At 22.5% G+C, this 17,343-nt stretch overlaps 10 protein-coding genes across 10 annotated transcripts in view; 5 read left to right on the forward strand and 5 right to left on the reverse strand.

Annotated features, from left to right (window-relative positions):
* Positions 1-505: 505 nt before the first annotated feature.
* Positions 506-1,115, reverse strand: nat13 (GCN5-related N-acetyltransferase; the record flags this gene model as incomplete). The annotated part of the gene is made up of 2 exons (XM_002649120.1): positions 506-870; positions 971-1,115. The coding sequence occupies 2 exons, from the start codon at positions 1,113-1,115 to the stop codon at positions 506-508; spliced, it is 510 nt and encodes a 169-aa protein (XP_002649166.1).
* A 429-nt stretch (positions 1,116-1,544) lies between these two features.
* DDB_G0278035 (hypothetical protein) lies at positions 1,545-1,850 on the forward strand (the record flags this gene model as incomplete). The annotated part of the gene is made up of 1 exon (XM_636990.1): positions 1,545-1,850. One exon carries the CDS (start codon positions 1,545-1,547, stop codon positions 1,848-1,850), a length of 306 nt encoding a protein of 101 aa, XP_642082.1.
* Positions 1,851-1,909: 59 nt separating this feature from the next.
* Positions 1,910-3,121, forward strand: DDB_G0278037 (hypothetical protein; the record flags this gene model as incomplete). The annotated part of the gene is made up of 1 exon (XM_636991.1): positions 1,910-3,121. The coding sequence occupies one exon, from the start codon at positions 1,910-1,912 to the stop codon at positions 3,119-3,121; it is 1,212 nt and encodes a 403-aa protein (XP_642083.1).
* Positions 3,122-3,469: 348 nt separating this feature from the next.
* Positions 3,470-4,296, forward strand: rpb8 (RNA polymerase II core subunit; the record flags this gene model as incomplete). The annotated part of the gene is made up of 3 exons (XM_636992.1): positions 3,470-3,542; positions 3,692-3,935; positions 4,185-4,296. 3 exons carry the CDS (start codon positions 3,470-3,472, stop codon positions 4,294-4,296), a joined length of 429 nt encoding a protein of 142 aa, XP_642084.1.
* An 896-nt stretch (positions 4,297-5,192) lies between these two features.
* fimA (actin bundling protein) lies at positions 5,193-7,114 on the reverse strand (the record flags this gene model as incomplete). Its single annotated transcript, XM_636993.1, has 2 exons — positions 5,193-6,508; positions 6,598-7,114. 2 exons carry the CDS (start codon positions 7,112-7,114, stop codon positions 5,193-5,195), a joined length of 1,833 nt encoding a protein of 610 aa, XP_642085.1.
* A 343-nt stretch (positions 7,115-7,457) lies between these two features.
* DDB_G0278045 (poly polymerase, catalytic region domain-containing protein) lies at positions 7,458-9,035 on the forward strand (the record flags this gene model as incomplete). Its single annotated transcript, XM_002649121.1, has 2 exons — positions 7,458-7,467; positions 8,032-9,035. The coding sequence occupies 2 exons, from the start codon at positions 7,458-7,460 to the stop codon at positions 9,033-9,035; spliced, it is 1,014 nt and encodes a 337-aa protein (XP_002649167.1).
* A 179-nt stretch (positions 9,036-9,214) lies between these two features.
* On the reverse strand, positions 9,215-10,463 carry DDB_G0278047 (hypothetical protein; the record flags this gene model as incomplete). Its single annotated transcript, XM_636997.1, has 2 exons — positions 9,215-10,252; positions 10,338-10,463. The coding sequence occupies 2 exons, from the start codon at positions 10,461-10,463 to the stop codon at positions 9,215-9,217; spliced, it is 1,164 nt and encodes a 387-aa protein (XP_642089.1).
* A 677-nt stretch (positions 10,464-11,140) lies between these two features.
* Positions 11,141-11,465, forward strand: DDB_G0278049 (hypothetical protein; the record flags this gene model as incomplete). Its single annotated transcript, XM_636998.1, has 2 exons — positions 11,141-11,303; positions 11,407-11,465. The coding sequence occupies 2 exons, from the start codon at positions 11,141-11,143 to the stop codon at positions 11,463-11,465; spliced, it is 222 nt and encodes a 73-aa protein (XP_642090.1).
* A 412-nt stretch (positions 11,466-11,877) lies between these two features.
* elmoA (engulfment and cell motility ELM family protein) lies at positions 11,878-14,897 on the reverse strand (the record flags this gene model as incomplete). The annotated part of the gene is made up of 2 exons (XM_636999.1): positions 11,878-14,652; positions 14,739-14,897. 2 exons carry the CDS (start codon positions 14,895-14,897, stop codon positions 11,878-11,880), a joined length of 2,934 nt encoding a protein of 977 aa, XP_642091.1.
* An 818-nt stretch (positions 14,898-15,715) lies between these two features.
* Positions 15,716-17,343, reverse strand: part of ilvB (thiamine pyrophosphate-binding enzyme family protein) — a gene marked incomplete at both ends in the record, with an annotated part of 2,064 nt that continues 436 nt past the window's right edge. The window contains one exon of the mRNA XM_001732931.1: positions 15,716-17,343. This exon is cut by the window's right edge and continues 34 nt beyond it. Within this exon, the coding sequence (XP_001732983.1) occupies positions 15,716-17,343 (1,628 nt within the window).

Raw genomic sequence — 17,343 nt, forward strand, 5'->3', positions numbered from 1 at the left:
ATCAAAAAAGATTTTTTTTTTTTTTTTTTTTTTTTTTTTTTTTCAAATTATTCACAATTTCGATCAGTGATCACAAAATGGTTTAACACACAAGCAATCAAAGAAAAAAAAATGAAAAAAAAATAAAAAAAAAATAAAAAATAAAAAAATGAGACTTTTTGGTTTTTTTCAAAAAAAAAAAAGAAAAAACTTTTTAAATTATCTCTATTTTTTATTTTAAAAACTAATATTATTATTATTATTTTATCACAACTATATTATTACTCTATATTACTATATTTTATTATTCTATTATTACTATTATAATTTGTTATTATTATTATTATTATTATTATTATTATTATTATTATTATTATTATTATTATTATTATTATTATTATTATTATTATTACTATTATTCTTTTTTTTTTTTTTTTTTTATTAATTGTGTAAAAAAAAAAAAAAAAAATAAAACTTGGATTTTTTTTTTTTTTTTTTTTTTTTTTTTTTTTTTTTTTTTTTTTTTTTATTCTTGTTTGGTATTATCATCTTTTTTTTCATCGGAAGTTATCATTTTCTTGGACATAACATAACAATCAGCTGGTTGAATATTACGATAATAATTATTAATAGTTGATTCGATTGAGAAAGAAAACTTTTTATAAAAATCGATTGCATCTGAACCAACTTGAACATGTAATGATATTTTTTCATATTTTTCAGTTTTACATAATTCTTCAATGTATTCCAATAATTTACGACCAATACCTAAATTTCTATATTGAGCTAAAACACAAAATGTCATTATATATAAAGATGGTTGTTCACCTTGAACTTGTGATTGATCAATTTTACAACATACTGCACCAACCATAATATCATTGAAAAATGCTATATAAAAATTTATTATTATTATTAATATATAATTTCATTTTTTTTTTTTTTTTTTTTTTTGTATTTTAATTAATATGTGTGTTTTAGTATTACTTACCTAATTTTGAAACAAAACCAGTGGATAATAATTTTGAATAGAATTTTTCTTCATATGAAACTGGAAGTGTAGTATTATTTAATAATACTAATTGACCAAGATTCTTGTCTGTCAAATCTCCTAATTCAATTAAATTTTTGCCCATTTCGATCGATATTTATGAGTGTGGTGATTATTCGTTTTGAAATGAAAATGAAAAAAAAAAAAAAAAAAAAAAAAAAAAAAATTTCAAAAAAAAAAAAAAAAAAAAAAATTTAAAAATAAAAATAAAAATAAAAATTCAATTTCCCATCAATTGTTAACAATCAAATATAAAAAAAATAATAAAAAAAAAAAAAAAAAAATAGTTATAATTTCAATGAAAAAAAAAAAAAAAAATGAAATTTTTAAAAGGTTTCCAAAAACGACAAAGAATAAAAGATTCATAAAACAAAACTAATAAAAAATAAAATAAAAAAAAAAAACAATTGTTTAATAAAAAAAAAAAACCTTTTTTTCCATTATTTTTATTATTATTTTTTTTTTAATAAAAATTTTTTTATTTGTATATTAAAAAAAAAAAAAAAAAATAATAATGACAAAATTACCATTTCAGGTTAAAGATATTTTACTATCAGAATTAGGTAGAAAAGAAATTTCAATTGCAGAAAATGAAATGAAAGGATTAATGGGATTACGTAAAAAATTTGGACCATCAAAAATTTTAAAAGGAGCACGTATTGCAGGTTGTTTACATATGACAATTCAAACTGCAGTTTTAATTGAAACGTTGGTTGAATTGGGAGCACAAGTTCAATGGTCATCAAGTAATTGTTTATCAACACAGCGGCAGTTGCATCCAAAGGTATCGCGGTTTATGCATGGAAAGGTGAAACTTTAGAAGAGTATAATTGGTGTATTGAACAAACTTTATATTTTCAAGATGGACAACCAATTAATATGATTTTAGATGAGGGGTCAGATTTAACAAGTTTAGTAATTGAAAAACATCCAAAAATTCTATCACAACTTAGAGGTATAACTCAAGGATCTTATAATGGAATTAACTATTTATCAAAACTATATAGTCAAAAGAAATTAAAAATTCCAACTATCAATATCAATGATTCAATTACCAAGAGTAAATTTGATAATTTCTACGGTTGTGGTGAATCATTAATTGATGGTATAAAAAGTGCGACCAATATAATGATTGCTGGTAAAGTTATAACAATTGCTGGCTATGGATATGTTGGTAAAGGTTGTGCTAAACAGTTAAGTAAATTAGGTGCACGTATCCTTATCACAGAAATAGATCCAATTAATGCACTTCAAGCTTCAATGGATGGTCATCAAGTGGTCACAATGGAATATGCTGCACCAATATCAAATATTTTCATCACAACAACTGGTTGTCCAAATATTATTACAAGTGATCATTTTAAATTTATGAAAGATGATTCAATCCTATGTAATCTTGGTCATTTAAATACTGAAATCGATATTGATTGGTTGAATAATAATTCAATTAAAAAAGATATTATTAAAAAGGATTTAGTTGATCGTTATACTTTTATTAGAATTAATAATAATAATAATGATAATAATAAACCAAACGATAATAATGATGATGAAAATAATGATAATATTAATAATAATAATAATAATAATAATAATAATAATAATAATAATAATAATAATAATAATAATAATAATAATAATAATAATAATAATAATAATAATAATAATAATAATAATAATAATAATAATAATAATAATAATAATAATAATAATAATAATAATAGTAATAATGATAAATATCATTTAATGATTTTATCAAAAGGTAATGCAATTAATATTAGTAATAGAGATGGTGGACATCCATCATTTACAATGTCAATTTCATTTTGTAATCATGTTTTCTCACAAATTTCACTGTGTGTTGAATATTATTCTTTGAAATATTCACCTGGAATTCATATTTTACAAAGATCTTTTGATGAAGAAATTGCTCGTTTACATTTAAATCATCTTGGTGGTAAACTAACAGTTTTAACTCCAACCCAAAGTAATTATTTAGGTATTGACAAAATGGAACTTATAAACCAAGTTTTTATAGATATTAAAGATATTAAAAAAAAAAAAAAAAAAAAAAAAAAATTAATTTTTTAAATATCTAAACAAAAATAGGAAATTTTTCCAAATATATCTCAAATTAAAAATAGAAAAATAAAAATAAAAATAAAAAATAAAAAAAAAGATTTATTATTTTTTTTTTTTTGGAATTATTCATATTTTTTTTTTTTATTTTTTTTTTTTTTGTCAGTTTTTTTTTCGTAAAAATATTTAAACGCTGAATTTTTTATTTTTTATTTTTTTTTTTTTTTTTTTTTTTTATTGTCTAACCAAACGATCATTTATTATTTATATTAATTAATAAATAAATAAATTAAAAAAATATAAAAAACACCCCACAGATACACACACACACACCCACATAAAACATAAATATATATAAAGATGACATCTATACTTTTTGAAGACACTTTTGAAGTCAAAGAAATTGATCCAGATGGAAAAAAGTTCGACAGAGGTATGTTGATGATCTTTTACATCTTCAACAAAAACCACAACAACAACATTATATATTAAAAAAAAAGTAATATTATTTTTATTAAGATTTTCTTTTTTATTAACATTCTTTTTTTTTTTTTTATTTACTTTTTTTAATAATAAAAATAGTTTCTAGATTCGTATGTTATAGTGAAAATTATGAAATGGATTTACAAATTGATATTGCAACACATATTTATCCATTAGGACATGAAAGATTTAAAATGGTTTTAGCATCATCATTAAATTTAGATGGTTCATCAGATAATAGTGGTTCATACGATACTAATAAACCATCTTTAGCTGATAAATATGATTATGTTATGTATGGTAAAATTTTTAAATATCAAAAAGAAAACTCTTCTTCAAAAGTGTAAGTTTTTGAAAATAATAAAAAACACACAAATTTTCTATACCCCCTATATCATTTTTGATCAAATCAACAAACAAATTCAATAAAACCATATTCACACAATACCATATACATACATACATATGTAACACATCAATACCTACCATTCTATACCATACATCACACATACACCACACATAAATCAAATATACCTTTCACTAGATCAAAAAAAAAAAATAATACTAATATGAACTTATTAAATTATTTTAGGTCTGTTTTTGCATCATTTGGTGGTTTATTGGTTCTCCTTCAAGGTGACCCAAGATACTTACCAGGTATTGAATTAGATGCTCGTATTTATTTATTAATTAAAAAAGCTTAAAACCAATAGATAAAATAAATAAATAAATAAAAAAAAAAAAATAAAAAAAAATTTAATAAAGATAAATACACGTGTAGATTTATTAAATACATTAATAATAAATATGGAACACATAATTATATTTAGATATACTAACTTTTATTATGTAGTATAAGCCAACAAAACTTATACCAAATTTTAGTATTTTGAATTTTTATTTTTATCTCATCAATTTCATTATTACCAAAAAAAATTGTAATAACGCCTCCGATTGATGAATTTGAAACCATTGTTGATTTTAAAACAATTATGTATAAAAATGAAATTATTGTTAAAATTGTTAATTATAGATCACCTGCTCAAAATAATAACAATAAAATATCATTTAAATTATTGTTAACATACAATAAAGAGATTGTCTTTAAGAATTCATTTTAATCATTTTTTTTTTAATTAAATTTAACTTGAAAATTTATTAATGGTTGGATTTAGATGATTAAGGAAAATAGCAAAAAATAAATGGAAGTGTAAAAATGTTGATGATTTTAAAGATGGTAAATCAAAATTTGAATGATAAATAGTTTTAAATTAACTAATAGTTCTTTTAACTTTAAAAAAATTACTTATGTAGTTTTTGAAATTAATGGAATAGTTTTTAAATACCAAAATTAACTGTTTGGTTATTAAGATTAATTGTAAAAGTGATTAAATTAAATATGAAATTTTGGACAAAAAAAAAAAAAAAAGAAAAATTTATATAAATTATATTTTTCAAAAGACTAGTAATAAATATAATATTTATTATAATTTGAATTTTTTTTTTTTTTTAATTTAATATACTATAACAACATTTTGGTTTTTTTTTTTTTTTATTTTTTTTTAAATCTAAAAATGGAATAAATAATGAATGACTAAATTTATTTAGTCATTTCAACTTGCCATAATGAAGCGAAAAGGGTTAAAACCATCTTTGGTTTAACTTCAACAATATCTTCTGGAAGAGCGAAAACAACAGCACCAACTTTACGAGCGGTAGAAACAGCGAGTTTAGCATTTAATAAGTTATCTTCAGCAGAACCAGAGGTAGCAACTAAAGCTGGATCAACTGAACCTGGTCTAACAGCTTCAATGACATCCAAGATTGGAATACCGGTAGAGATGGTGGAATCTTTGAAACCAGAGATTTGTTTCTTACCAGCGGCAGAGAGTTTAGAGTTTGTCCAATTGACGATATCAGCATCAGCGATTGGTTTACCAGAACCAGAGAGAGCAGTCAAGATGGAAATAACATGACCTCTCATCAATTGCCATAAGATTGAGAGGGTGAGAGTCTTATTTTTATCATAGACATTCTTACCATCGATACCAACCAAAGAGTATTTACAATCTTTACCAAGTTGAATGGCGTAATTACAATTTTCAATCTTTTTCATTTCAGCACCCATTGCCTTGTATGGTGGATAGTTGACTTTCTTATGATCGACGAGACCTGGGTAAATCTTATCGAATAATTGAATTAAGATTAAACCATCATAGGTACCTTCGTAGAGATTGTTAACGAATGGATCTACACCTAAAGAATTCATCCAATTACGGAAAGTCTTTTCTTCACGAGTCTCTTCAATTATAACAACATCTTCAACTGGTTCCAATGCTGGATGAGTATTGAAAAGATTGGCAACGAATGCTAAATTAAGTTTTTGGAAACCAGTTACGATATCCTTTGGTTTAAGGAACTTCTTACAACCTAATTTATCGGCATTCTCTAAAACTTTAACAGCACGTTGATCTAAATTTGAGATATTCAAAGCAGAGGTTTCGACACCAGCATCCTTTGGTGCGATTTGTTTCAAAAGGATTGTATAACATTCTGAATCTTTAATATCACCAGAGAAATTCTTTACTCTTCTTTGTGAGCCAGCAGCGGCTAAATGATAATTGAACCATCTCAATAAGATCTCTTCAACTGGAAGTTTCAATAAATCTTCAATTGTTTCACCATCATGTAAAAGACGATACAACTCTGGATGATTAGTTAAATTAATACGTGCGAATAAACCAATCTTAATAATTTGCCATGTTAAACCCATAATTAAATGAGCTCTACCTTCAACTAAATCACCTGCACCAATATTAACAACATTACAACCAATTGCTTTTGCTGAATTAATACAAAGTACTTGATTTTCATTAATACGGAATGCATTTAAATTCTTTTTATTTAAAACACGTTCTATTTAAAAAAAAAAAAAAAAAAAAAAAAAAAAAAAAAAAAATTAATATTTAATATTATTATTTATATATATTTATATATATATTTACCATCAATTGTATCTGGTACAGCATCATTAATTAATTTACATAATAATAAACCATCATTACATGCTGCAAAGAATTTATCACCATCTTCTGGAATTGGTAATCTTGATTTGAGATCAACATCTTTTGCTAAACAATTGTTAATCCAATCAATGTAGGCAACTTTCTCTTCATCGGAATAGGAATGTTGTACACCAGATGCTGTTGAACCAGAATAACCACCAATGGTATTGACAGCGCCAACTTTTTTAACAGCTGATGCAAATGCTGGTGATGCATTGGCAGAGTGTTGTCTTGCTTTTTGCATAACTTGGAGGAACTCTTTGAAATCAATTGAACCATTTCCATCGGTATCAACTTCTTTAATCATATCTCTAACTTCGACACCAGTTACTTTTTCACCACATTTGGTTAAAATCTTTTGTAATTCTAATGCACTAATTTGACCATCACCATTTTCATCAAATTGATTAAAACTTGCTTTAAATTCTGAAATTTCTGATTCACTAAAGTTTGTCATGTTTTTTTTTATAAAAATTGAAAAAAAAAAAAAAAAAATCTATTTATAGAATTATTTTAATTTAAAATTTAAAATTTAAAATTTAGTATAAAAATTAAAAAAATTATTTTATTTTTTTTTTTTTATTTTATTTTTTAAGAATTTCACACCTACAAATATTTATATCAATAATGAAGAAAAAAAAAAAAAAAAAATTATGATTTTATAATTTCAACTTAAAAAAAAAAAAATATTTTAAAAAAAAAAAAAAACCCAAAAAAAAAAAAATCAAAATAATTTTATTTGAATTTGATGGTTGGTTGATTATTAAAAAAAAAAAAATAAAAAAAAAACTATGTATAAAATGGGAAGGGGTATGGCAAAAAATGTTTTTTTTTTTATTTTTTTTAAATTTTTTTTTTTTTTTATTTTTAGTTATTTGAACCATTACCATTTTTTTTTTTTTTTTTTTTTTTTTTTTTTAAAAAAAAGGGAAAGATCCAATTTTATCAACAATCGTTTAGTCATATTTTTATTATAATAAAGAAATAATAATTTTACTATATCTCATTTGAAATTTTTTTTTTTTTTTTTAAAATTGTTTTGTTTTAAAAAATTAAAATTTGAACTTCATTTTTTTAATTAAAATTCCAATCTCAATCCCTAGTAATTTCCAAAAAAAAAAAAAAAAAAAAAGAAAAATGGACTTTATTTCAAACTAAATTATTTTTTATTTTTTTAATCTTTCCAGATTTATTTTTTATTTTTACCAATTTAGGCAATAATTATAATAATAATAATAAAATTAAAAATAATAATAATAATAATAAAAATAAAAATAATAATAAAAATAATAATAATAATAATAATAATAATAATAATAATAATAATAATAATAATAATAATAATAATAATTATAATATAAATAATAATAATAGTAAAAATGAGTGAAACATTTTCTTATTGGATAGAAGATAATATATATCCTAAAAAATGGGATATTATTTATAAACAAAGAGAAAATCAAGTTTTTTTAATTAAAATTAATAAAGGATCAAGTGAATATATAATAGTTTCAGAAAGATTTAATGAAACTATGAGTAATTCATTTGAAATTATTAAAATAGAAAGAATTCAAAATAAAAGTTTATGGAGAAATTTTGATGAATCAAGAAAAAGGTTAAATGAGAAATATCAAGTTTCAAATTTAGATTTCCTTGAAAGTACTTTATTCCATGGCACTAGAGCTAATGATCCAAAATTAATATTTTCATCAAAAGTTGGATTCGATATCGGTAAATCTTCATTTGGTAATTATGGCATTGGTTTATATTTTGCATTAAATGCAAGTTATTCCAATAATTATAGTTTTGAAGAATCACCAACCAGTGGTTGTAAACAAATGTTTCTATGTAGAGTATTATTAGGCAATAGTGCACCTCCAACTCAAAAAGAATTAAAAAATGATAGTACTCAAGATAGTATAAAAGGACCAGGAGGTGAAATGTTCATTTTAAAATCAAATCATACTGCATATCCTGATTATTTAATTTCATACCGTCAAAAAGTAATCGTTAATAATAACACTAACAACAATAATAAAAATAAAAATAAAAATAATAATAAAAATAATAATAAAAATATTAAAATTCAAAATGAAAATAAAAATGAAAATAAAATTGAAAATAAAAATGAAAATGAAAATCAATTTGATAATTATGGTTTCAATACTAATTTTAGTCAAAATCTTTATGATAAATATGGTTTAAAATATCCAAGTCAAGAAAAACCAAAACCTGGATTTTTCACTCCAAATAAAGAATTGGAATATGAAATATTCCCTCTTTTATTTGAAAAAAATGAAAAAGAAGAAGAATTAGAAGAATTAGAAGATTATCAATTAGCTTTATTATTATCAACTAGTTCTTTAGGGTCAAAATAGGTTAAAAAAAAAAAAAAAAAAAAAAAATATTCAACTTGTTTGTGGTATAGTTATCATTAAAAACATTTAATATTTCACTTCCCCTTATTATTATATTATATATTATTAAATAAAGTTTTTAATTTTTTAATTTTTAATTATTTTATTTTATATTTTTTTTTATTTTATTTTATTTTTTTTTATAACCATTTTGCTCTTTTAAATAAACTACCAACAATAATTGAGAATAAAAGCATAATTAAAATTATACCAATAAAGAAATAATAAGAATCACCATGTGGGAAACCAACCATACCAGGTAATCTAACATTCATACCCATGATACCAGCCAAGAGTGTTAATGGAATGAAGATTGTAGAGATTGCAGTGAACTTTCTCATATTTCTATTTACAGAATTAGAAGCATCACTAACTTCTAATGATACTCTTGCCATATATATATTATTTAAATTTGAAAGTAAACGTTGAGATAACGTTAACTTTTGTAACATTCTAAGTATATGATCTTGTACATTCTTTAGATATCTCATCATATCTATTGGTATTAATTTCTCATCTCTAAGTAACACAGAGATAATTTCACTCTTTCCAAATACACCACTATGTAAATTTGTAACACGACGACCTGCTAAACCAATACGTGTGAACAGTTCATTCTGTTTTATACCACTCAACACCAATACTAATTCATCGAGTGATTGAGTTTCCAACATTATCTTATCCACCAAGTCAATGTAAATATCTACAATACTATCGAGGAATGCATATATCATCCAACCACTAGATGGTAAACCACCACTTTGATTGTATTTCATCATACGAATCACTTGATAAGTACTTTGCAATTCCTCTTGATGAAATGTGAATACTATACGTGGGAATAACAACATATTCAATGTACCTGCAACCAATACATTTGATCCTGGTGCATAATGAATTTCACTCACAACTAAAAAGATATGATTTGAAAAGAATTCACATTTCTCTCTTGTCTCTTGTCTAATTATATCCTTTTTAGTTAATGGATGAATTGATAAAATATCACAAATCTCTGAAATTTCCGAATTTGTTAAACTTTGTAAATCAACCCAATAATGAATTTTATTTTCCATCTTTTCTTTATTATTTTCATTTAATTGATCTTTTAAAAATATTTTTAATTCTTCAAATGAAACCAATTCATTAATTAAACTAGTTTGATTAGTTATAAAAATATGCTAAAAAAATTATTAACATATGTAAAAATTGAGTTAATAAAATATAATTATATATATATTTCAAATTTTAAAAAATAAAATATACCTTTCCTTCAGAGAGTAAAGTCTTTCTATTATTATTATTAGTTCCATTTGAACAAACACTTGTACTTTCTGTTGCTGCACCTTGTGATTCATTTAATACATCAAATTCAAATTCATTATCATTCATTTTATTTTTATATATATGATTTTTAATTTGTATTTTTTTTTTATTTATTTATTTGTTTATTTGTTTGTTTTTTGTTTTTTTGTTTTTTTTTTTTTTTTTTTTGACTTTATTTATTCTATTTTAAAATTTTAATATGGCGAGCTATAAATAGATTTTATTGTGTGATAAAAAATAAAAAAATAAAAAAAAATCGATTCTATAAGTTACTTGTTTTCTTCATTATAACTATTTTGTGAAAAAAAAATAATAAAATAAAAAATCGATTTTAAAATTACAATGAAAATAATAATTTATTATATCGATGTATTTTATTTTATTACTATTTATGTTTGTGTTGTGTTTGAAAAAAAAAAAAAAAAAAAAAAAAAAAAATTTTTTTTTTAATTTTTTTTTTTTTTTTTTTTTTTTTTAAAAACCTTTTTTTTTTTTTTTTTTTTTTTTTTTTTTGAATTTTTTTTTTTGAGTATTTTTGACACCAAAAATATGGAAATTTGAATAAAAATAAAATAAAATAAAAAATAAAATAAAATAAATAACAAAAAGTCTTTTTTACTAAAAATAAAAAAAAAAAAAAAAAAAAAAAAAACAAATCATTCATTCATTCACACAGGCTTCAGATACATACCAGGTACAAATACATACATCAAAACAACAAACACATACATACTACACATACAATGTCATCAGATAGTTCATTTGCATTATATATTCATAGAGAAAGAAGATTAATTGATATTGTTGATAATAATTGGGAACAAGAAACTTTACCACAAGAATTAATTAGACATCCAACTATAAATGAAAATATAACTTTAAATGAAGAATTTGAAGAGTTACAAAGTAATTATAAAATAGACGTATATATATATATATATATATATATATATAGTTTTTATTTTTTACTCACAATATCTCTCCCTCTCTCTATTTTATTTTTAAACAGGACAACAATGTAAGAAAGAAAAAGCATGGAATGAATTAGCTTTAAATAGTTTCAATTAATTTGTGTATATTAGAAAAAAAAAATAAAAATAAATAAGTGTTGTAATTGTCAATTTTACAAAATCAAAATTATTTCAATAATACATTGTAAAAAATGAAATAAAATGAAATGAAATAAAATAAAAGTGATTGAAGCTATAATTTTAAAATATTTTAAAATATTAGTTCAAAATTATATATATTAATTAAAATAATTAATTTGAAAATATGAATTCCATTTAATATTATTTTTATTTTTATTTTTATTTTTATTATTTTTTAATTATTTTTTTTTATTTTTTTACTATTACAAATTTATTATATATATTTTTTAATTTTTTTTTTTATTATTATTGTTAATTATTGTTGTTGGTTAATTATTGTTGGTTAATTATTAATCATTGTTGGTTAATTATTAATTATTGTTGGTTAATTATACAGTTCTAAAATCAAAATTATCAGGTAAAATTGGAATTTGAGGAGTTTCTTTTGGAATATCAATACCATCTAAATCCAATAATTTAACAGAAGTATTTATTGATAATAATGAATGATAATCATCTAAACCTTCTTGACTCTTAATTTCTTGACCTGATAATAATTTAATAGAATCCCAAAAGTTTGAAACATCATCTCTATTTGAAGATATTAAATCAATTGTAAATAGATTTGGATTTGATGAAGATGATGAAGATGATGAAGATGATTGTAATGATGGTGATGATAGTAATACTGGTGATGATGGTGTTGGTGTTGAACTTTGTTGATGTTGTACTGATAATGATGATGATTGTGGTTGTTGTTGTTGTTGTTGTGGTATTAAAATCGGTGATGTTGTATTTGGTGATAATTGACCACTATTATTAATATTAATACTACTCATACTAACACTATTACTATTACCATTACCATTGCTTGTATTATTATTTGTATTATTTGTATTTGTATTTGTATTATTATTTGTTAAATTATCTTTAATATTATTATTACTACTACTTATATTAATTATACTATCTTTAATACTATTCATACTTGTTGAAGAATCAAGTTGTAAACTATTACTACTATTATTTAAATTTGAAAGTGGTAATTGATTTTGAATTAATGATTGAATTTGTTCATCTTTAATTGAAATATTAAAATAAGATAATGATTTATCTTTTTTTTTATTATTTGAATTTGTAGATTCACCATTAAAAAAAAGATCACTAATTTTAATAGTATTATAATTTGTTGGAATTGATTGATTTGGTAATGGTGGTTGATTTAATTCAGTTGATAAAAAACAATATTGAATTTCATATGAACAATTTTCATTATTGTTGTTATTATTATTATTATTATTAAATAAACGTATAAAAATCCAATTTAATGGTAAAGATTGTTTAGTTTTTAATTGTTTATGTAATTTAAATTGAAAACCTTCTTGAAAGTATGATATTTTTTGAGACTTTATTAAATCTAAAACTTGATAATTTACACCAGTTAACAACTTTTTCATATCATCTCTAGATGATGAACTTAGGTCATTTAATAAAGATAGTAATGAAGAACCATTTGCAAAATTTGATAATAGTAAATTTGATGATGAATTATTTTGATTTGAATTTGTACCACCATTTGAATTTTTAGTATTTTTTTGACATTTCCAATCAAAAGCTTCCAAAGTAGTTGGTTTTGATTCTAATGCTGTAATAATTAAATTTTTAACAGATGACATAATCTTTTGAAAATGCATATAAGTACCATTCATATCATCCCATGTTGAATCTAATATTTGAAATGTTGTACAATAAACTTCCTCAAATGCATGAGGATGTGAGAAAAATAGTGGAAAGAAAGGTAAATCATCGATATTGGTAGTGCTAGTGGTATTGCTAGTGGTATTGCTAGTGGTGCTATTATATGGATTTAAATTTGGTGTACCCATTTTAAAGATTGAGTTGTATAATTCAAATGTTAAGACTATACCAGCTGTAGCAGTTGGATATTCACGTTCTTTTCTGTCTATTTGACTATTAACAATTTTTCTAAACTTTTCATTATAATTTTGAGCGAAATAAATTAAATTATCTAATCCCCAAATACCCATAGCACGAAAGTCTGTACATGGATCAGTACCTTGAAAACCCATTTGTTTCCATTGTTCAGATACACGTGATTCTAATTTCACACCTGGATATGTTAATGACCAAAGTTTCATTAACAATGCATCATGCTCACTAGACTCTTTATTAAATGTAACATTCTTTCTATTAGTTATAACTTGGAATCTATGACGTTGGTAAATGTATAACTGTCTCTTTAATTCCGGTGCTACAATAATTGATTCAACCAATTTCTTTAACTTTTGATTTATCTCATATTCATCCAACTCTTTTAATAATTTATTAAACCCATTCTCACCACCGGTGACACTGCCATTCTCTAAACCTGGAATGGTTGTTGACATAGTTTTACCAATTATTATATTTATCAATGTTAATGCATTCAATTGAACATCTACAGTATTTGAAGAACTTAATAATTGCACTAGAGTATGGTTATAATTTCGTTTAGTTTTTTCATTATATTCCAATACTAATGTACTTGAGAATTGTTTGAAATTTAAATTATTACTTTGATTTAAAAATAAGCATAATAAAGATAAGGATGTTTTTGAAATACTTGGATTACTTGTATTCTCAGTTAATGGTAATAATTGAGTTATCAATGATGCAGTATCTGTCGATGTCATTGATGTAATAGTAAACTCATATGACATTATAGTTTGTAATGCTGATAATGCATAACTCAATGTGTTACCTGTCAATTCCTTTAATTGACATACAATAACTTCAATACCATTCTTTTCAACAAATTTTTTAATTAAAATTTCTTCTTTTAAATCTTTTAAATCAAAAAATGCTTTCTTTTTAAATGTATTATCTTTTAAATTATTTAATAAATTATTAATTAATGTATCTGGTGATAATTGAACTTGTTGTTGTTGTTGTTGTTGTTGTTGTTGTTGTTGTTGAATTTGTTGTTGAATTTGTTGTTGAATTTGTTGACCATTAATATTTATACTTGATGATGGTGATGATGGTGCATTATTATTTGTTGTTCCAACTACACTATTACTATAACCACTACCAATTGAAATTGTACCTAATCTATTTAAATGTTTAATTATAATTTCTGATCCTTCATCAATTAAATTTATATTCTTTTTTTTTTTTTTTTTTTATCAATTATTAATATAATTTTAAAATAAATAAATATATAAATTTAAATTTTAAAAAAATAACCTACATCAACTAATTGACCAGATGATAAAAATAAAGAATATGAATAATAATTTGTAATTAAAAATAACGAACATAATTTTTGAGTTACTTGTTGAAGATTTGTAATTTCTGTTTCAAAATTATGTTCAATTATCCTTTCTTGGAATGTAACTTTAATTTTCATTTTTTTTTTTTTTTTTTTTTTTGAAAAATTAATTTATTTTATTAACTTTACAATTAAACAAAAAAAAAAATAAAAAAAAATTTTATTTTAATAACTTTCTGGTATTGCAATAAAAAAAAAAATAAAAAAAAAAAAAAAAACAATTAATAAAAATGATTAATGAAAAAAAAAAAAAAAAAAAAAAAAAAAAAAAAAAAAAAAAATTTTAAAAATATCAAAATTGGTGGGTTAAAATGCTTAAAAAAAAAAATTAAAAAAAAATTAAAAAAATTAAAATAATTAAAAAAAAAAAAATCTAAAAAAATTTGATTTTGATATTTTATTTTCATTTTTTTTATTTTTTTATTTTTATTTTTTAATTCACAATGTTTAGTTTGTTTTTTTCTTTTTTATTTTTATTATTTTTATTTATTTTTTTTCATTAATCATTTTTAAATACCCAAATTATTTTTATTATCTTTTTTTTTTTTTTTTTTTTTTTTTTAAAACTCTATTATCTTTAATTAAAATTTTATTTTTATTTATTTTATTTCATTTTGGGCTATTTAATTTACTCATCTTTTTAAATTTTATACTTCAGTTGTTGCCCGTACCAGGGAAATAGTTTTTTATAAAAACCAACAATAATTGAAGAATAAAATTTAAAAGGACCAGAAAATTAAATAATTCAAAATAAATAAAATAAATAAAAATAAAATACATTAATTATAATAATAATTTTTACTTTTTTTTTTTTTTTTTTTTTTTTTTTTTTCACTATAACTACATTTAATAATTTTTTTTTATATTTATTTATTTTTTTTTTTATTTTTTTATTTTTAAGCACTAATTGAACCTTTTCTAAAATCATTACGTTCAATTATACAATTAATAACAACTGGTTGTTGATTTTGATTTAAAATTTTATTTGATTCTTCTAAAGCAAATTTTAATTCAGATTCATTTGTTGATTTAAAACCTTTACCACCAAATGCTATTGCAACTTGATGATAATCAGTATAAGCTAAATTACAACCAACATCACTATTTAATTGTTCTTGTTGTTCACGTAAGATTTGAATCCAACCTGAATCATTACCAATGATAGCACCAACTGAAATTTTATGACGTACCATTGTATCCAACTCTGGTATACTATAACCGAAAGCACCATCACCATAGATTGTCCAAACTTGATGATCAGGTCTACAAAGTTTGGCAGCAATTGAAAAACCAGCACCAACACCCAATGTACCAAATACACCAGGATCCAACCAAGATAATGGTGCTCTTGGACGAACGATATAACTTGCAGAACCAACGAAATCACCACCATCAGCCACCATAATGGTTTTGTGTGGTAATTGTTCATCAAACATTTGCAATGCTTTCAATGGATTTAAGAAACCCTCTTTTGATGGTGGAATATTGATTTTATTGGCAATATCAACATTTCTAGAGACATCAAGATTTGTCAATTCATTAATCCAATCTCTAAATTTCAATTCGATTATAGATCTATCTGATGATGGTAACTCTGAGATTGACTCTGACAATTGTACTAAAAATGAACCAGGATCTAAACTGTATGGATAATTAGGTGACTTGTTTTTATATAAATCAATTGAATCCCTATTGATTGAGAATACCTTTGCACGACTATTAATTGATCTACCATAATTTAAACGGAAATCACATGTTACACCTGCCAAAATAACCAAATCTGCTTTCTTTAATGCATGAGATCTACAATGTCTAAAAAGATTAGAATGACTTGTACCCAATAAACCTCTTGACATACTACTAGTGAAAACAGGTATACCCAATGATTGAACACTTCTTTGTAACGATTCAATTGAATAGGCATCATTAATCAATGTAACTTGTGAACCAACGATCAACACTGGCTTTTTACATGCCCCGTCTTTATTTGAAACCAATCGGGCTAGTAATGCTGAAACGTGATCAGAGGTAACTCTAGTTTGATGTTGTCTCACTCTACCATGAATCACTATATTACTATCGATCGCTGAGAATATCTTCTTCAAATGATATGACATATACATATTTATTACACGTGATGCCAATGATTTTGCTTGATCTTGATTCTTTAAATACCATCCCCTAACCACTGACTCTTGATATAGAACATCGATTGGGAATTCAACAAACACAGGACCCGGTGTACCATTACGTGCCTCATAGAATGCTCTCTCCAACATTGGTACGATATCACTGTTAGTTGAAACATGTGAACACCATTTAACATGTGGTCTAAGTAATGCAAATTGATCAATGTCTTGTAATGATCCTTTTCCTTTCAATAAATCACTTGTTGCACCACCTATTAAAACAACACCACTTTGTGCCATCTGTGCATTCTTTACTGCTGTTATAGTATTTGTTAATCCTGGACCTGCTGTTACAACTGCAACACCTGGTATACCTGTTAATCTAAAGACACCAT

This window comes from Dictyostelium discoideum, assembly GCF_000004695.1.
Source record: "Dictyostelium discoideum AX4 chromosome 3 chromosome, whole genome shotgun sequence".
NCBI classification, from domain to species: domain Eukaryota; phylum Evosea; class Eumycetozoa; order Dictyosteliales; family Dictyosteliaceae; genus Dictyostelium; species Dictyostelium discoideum.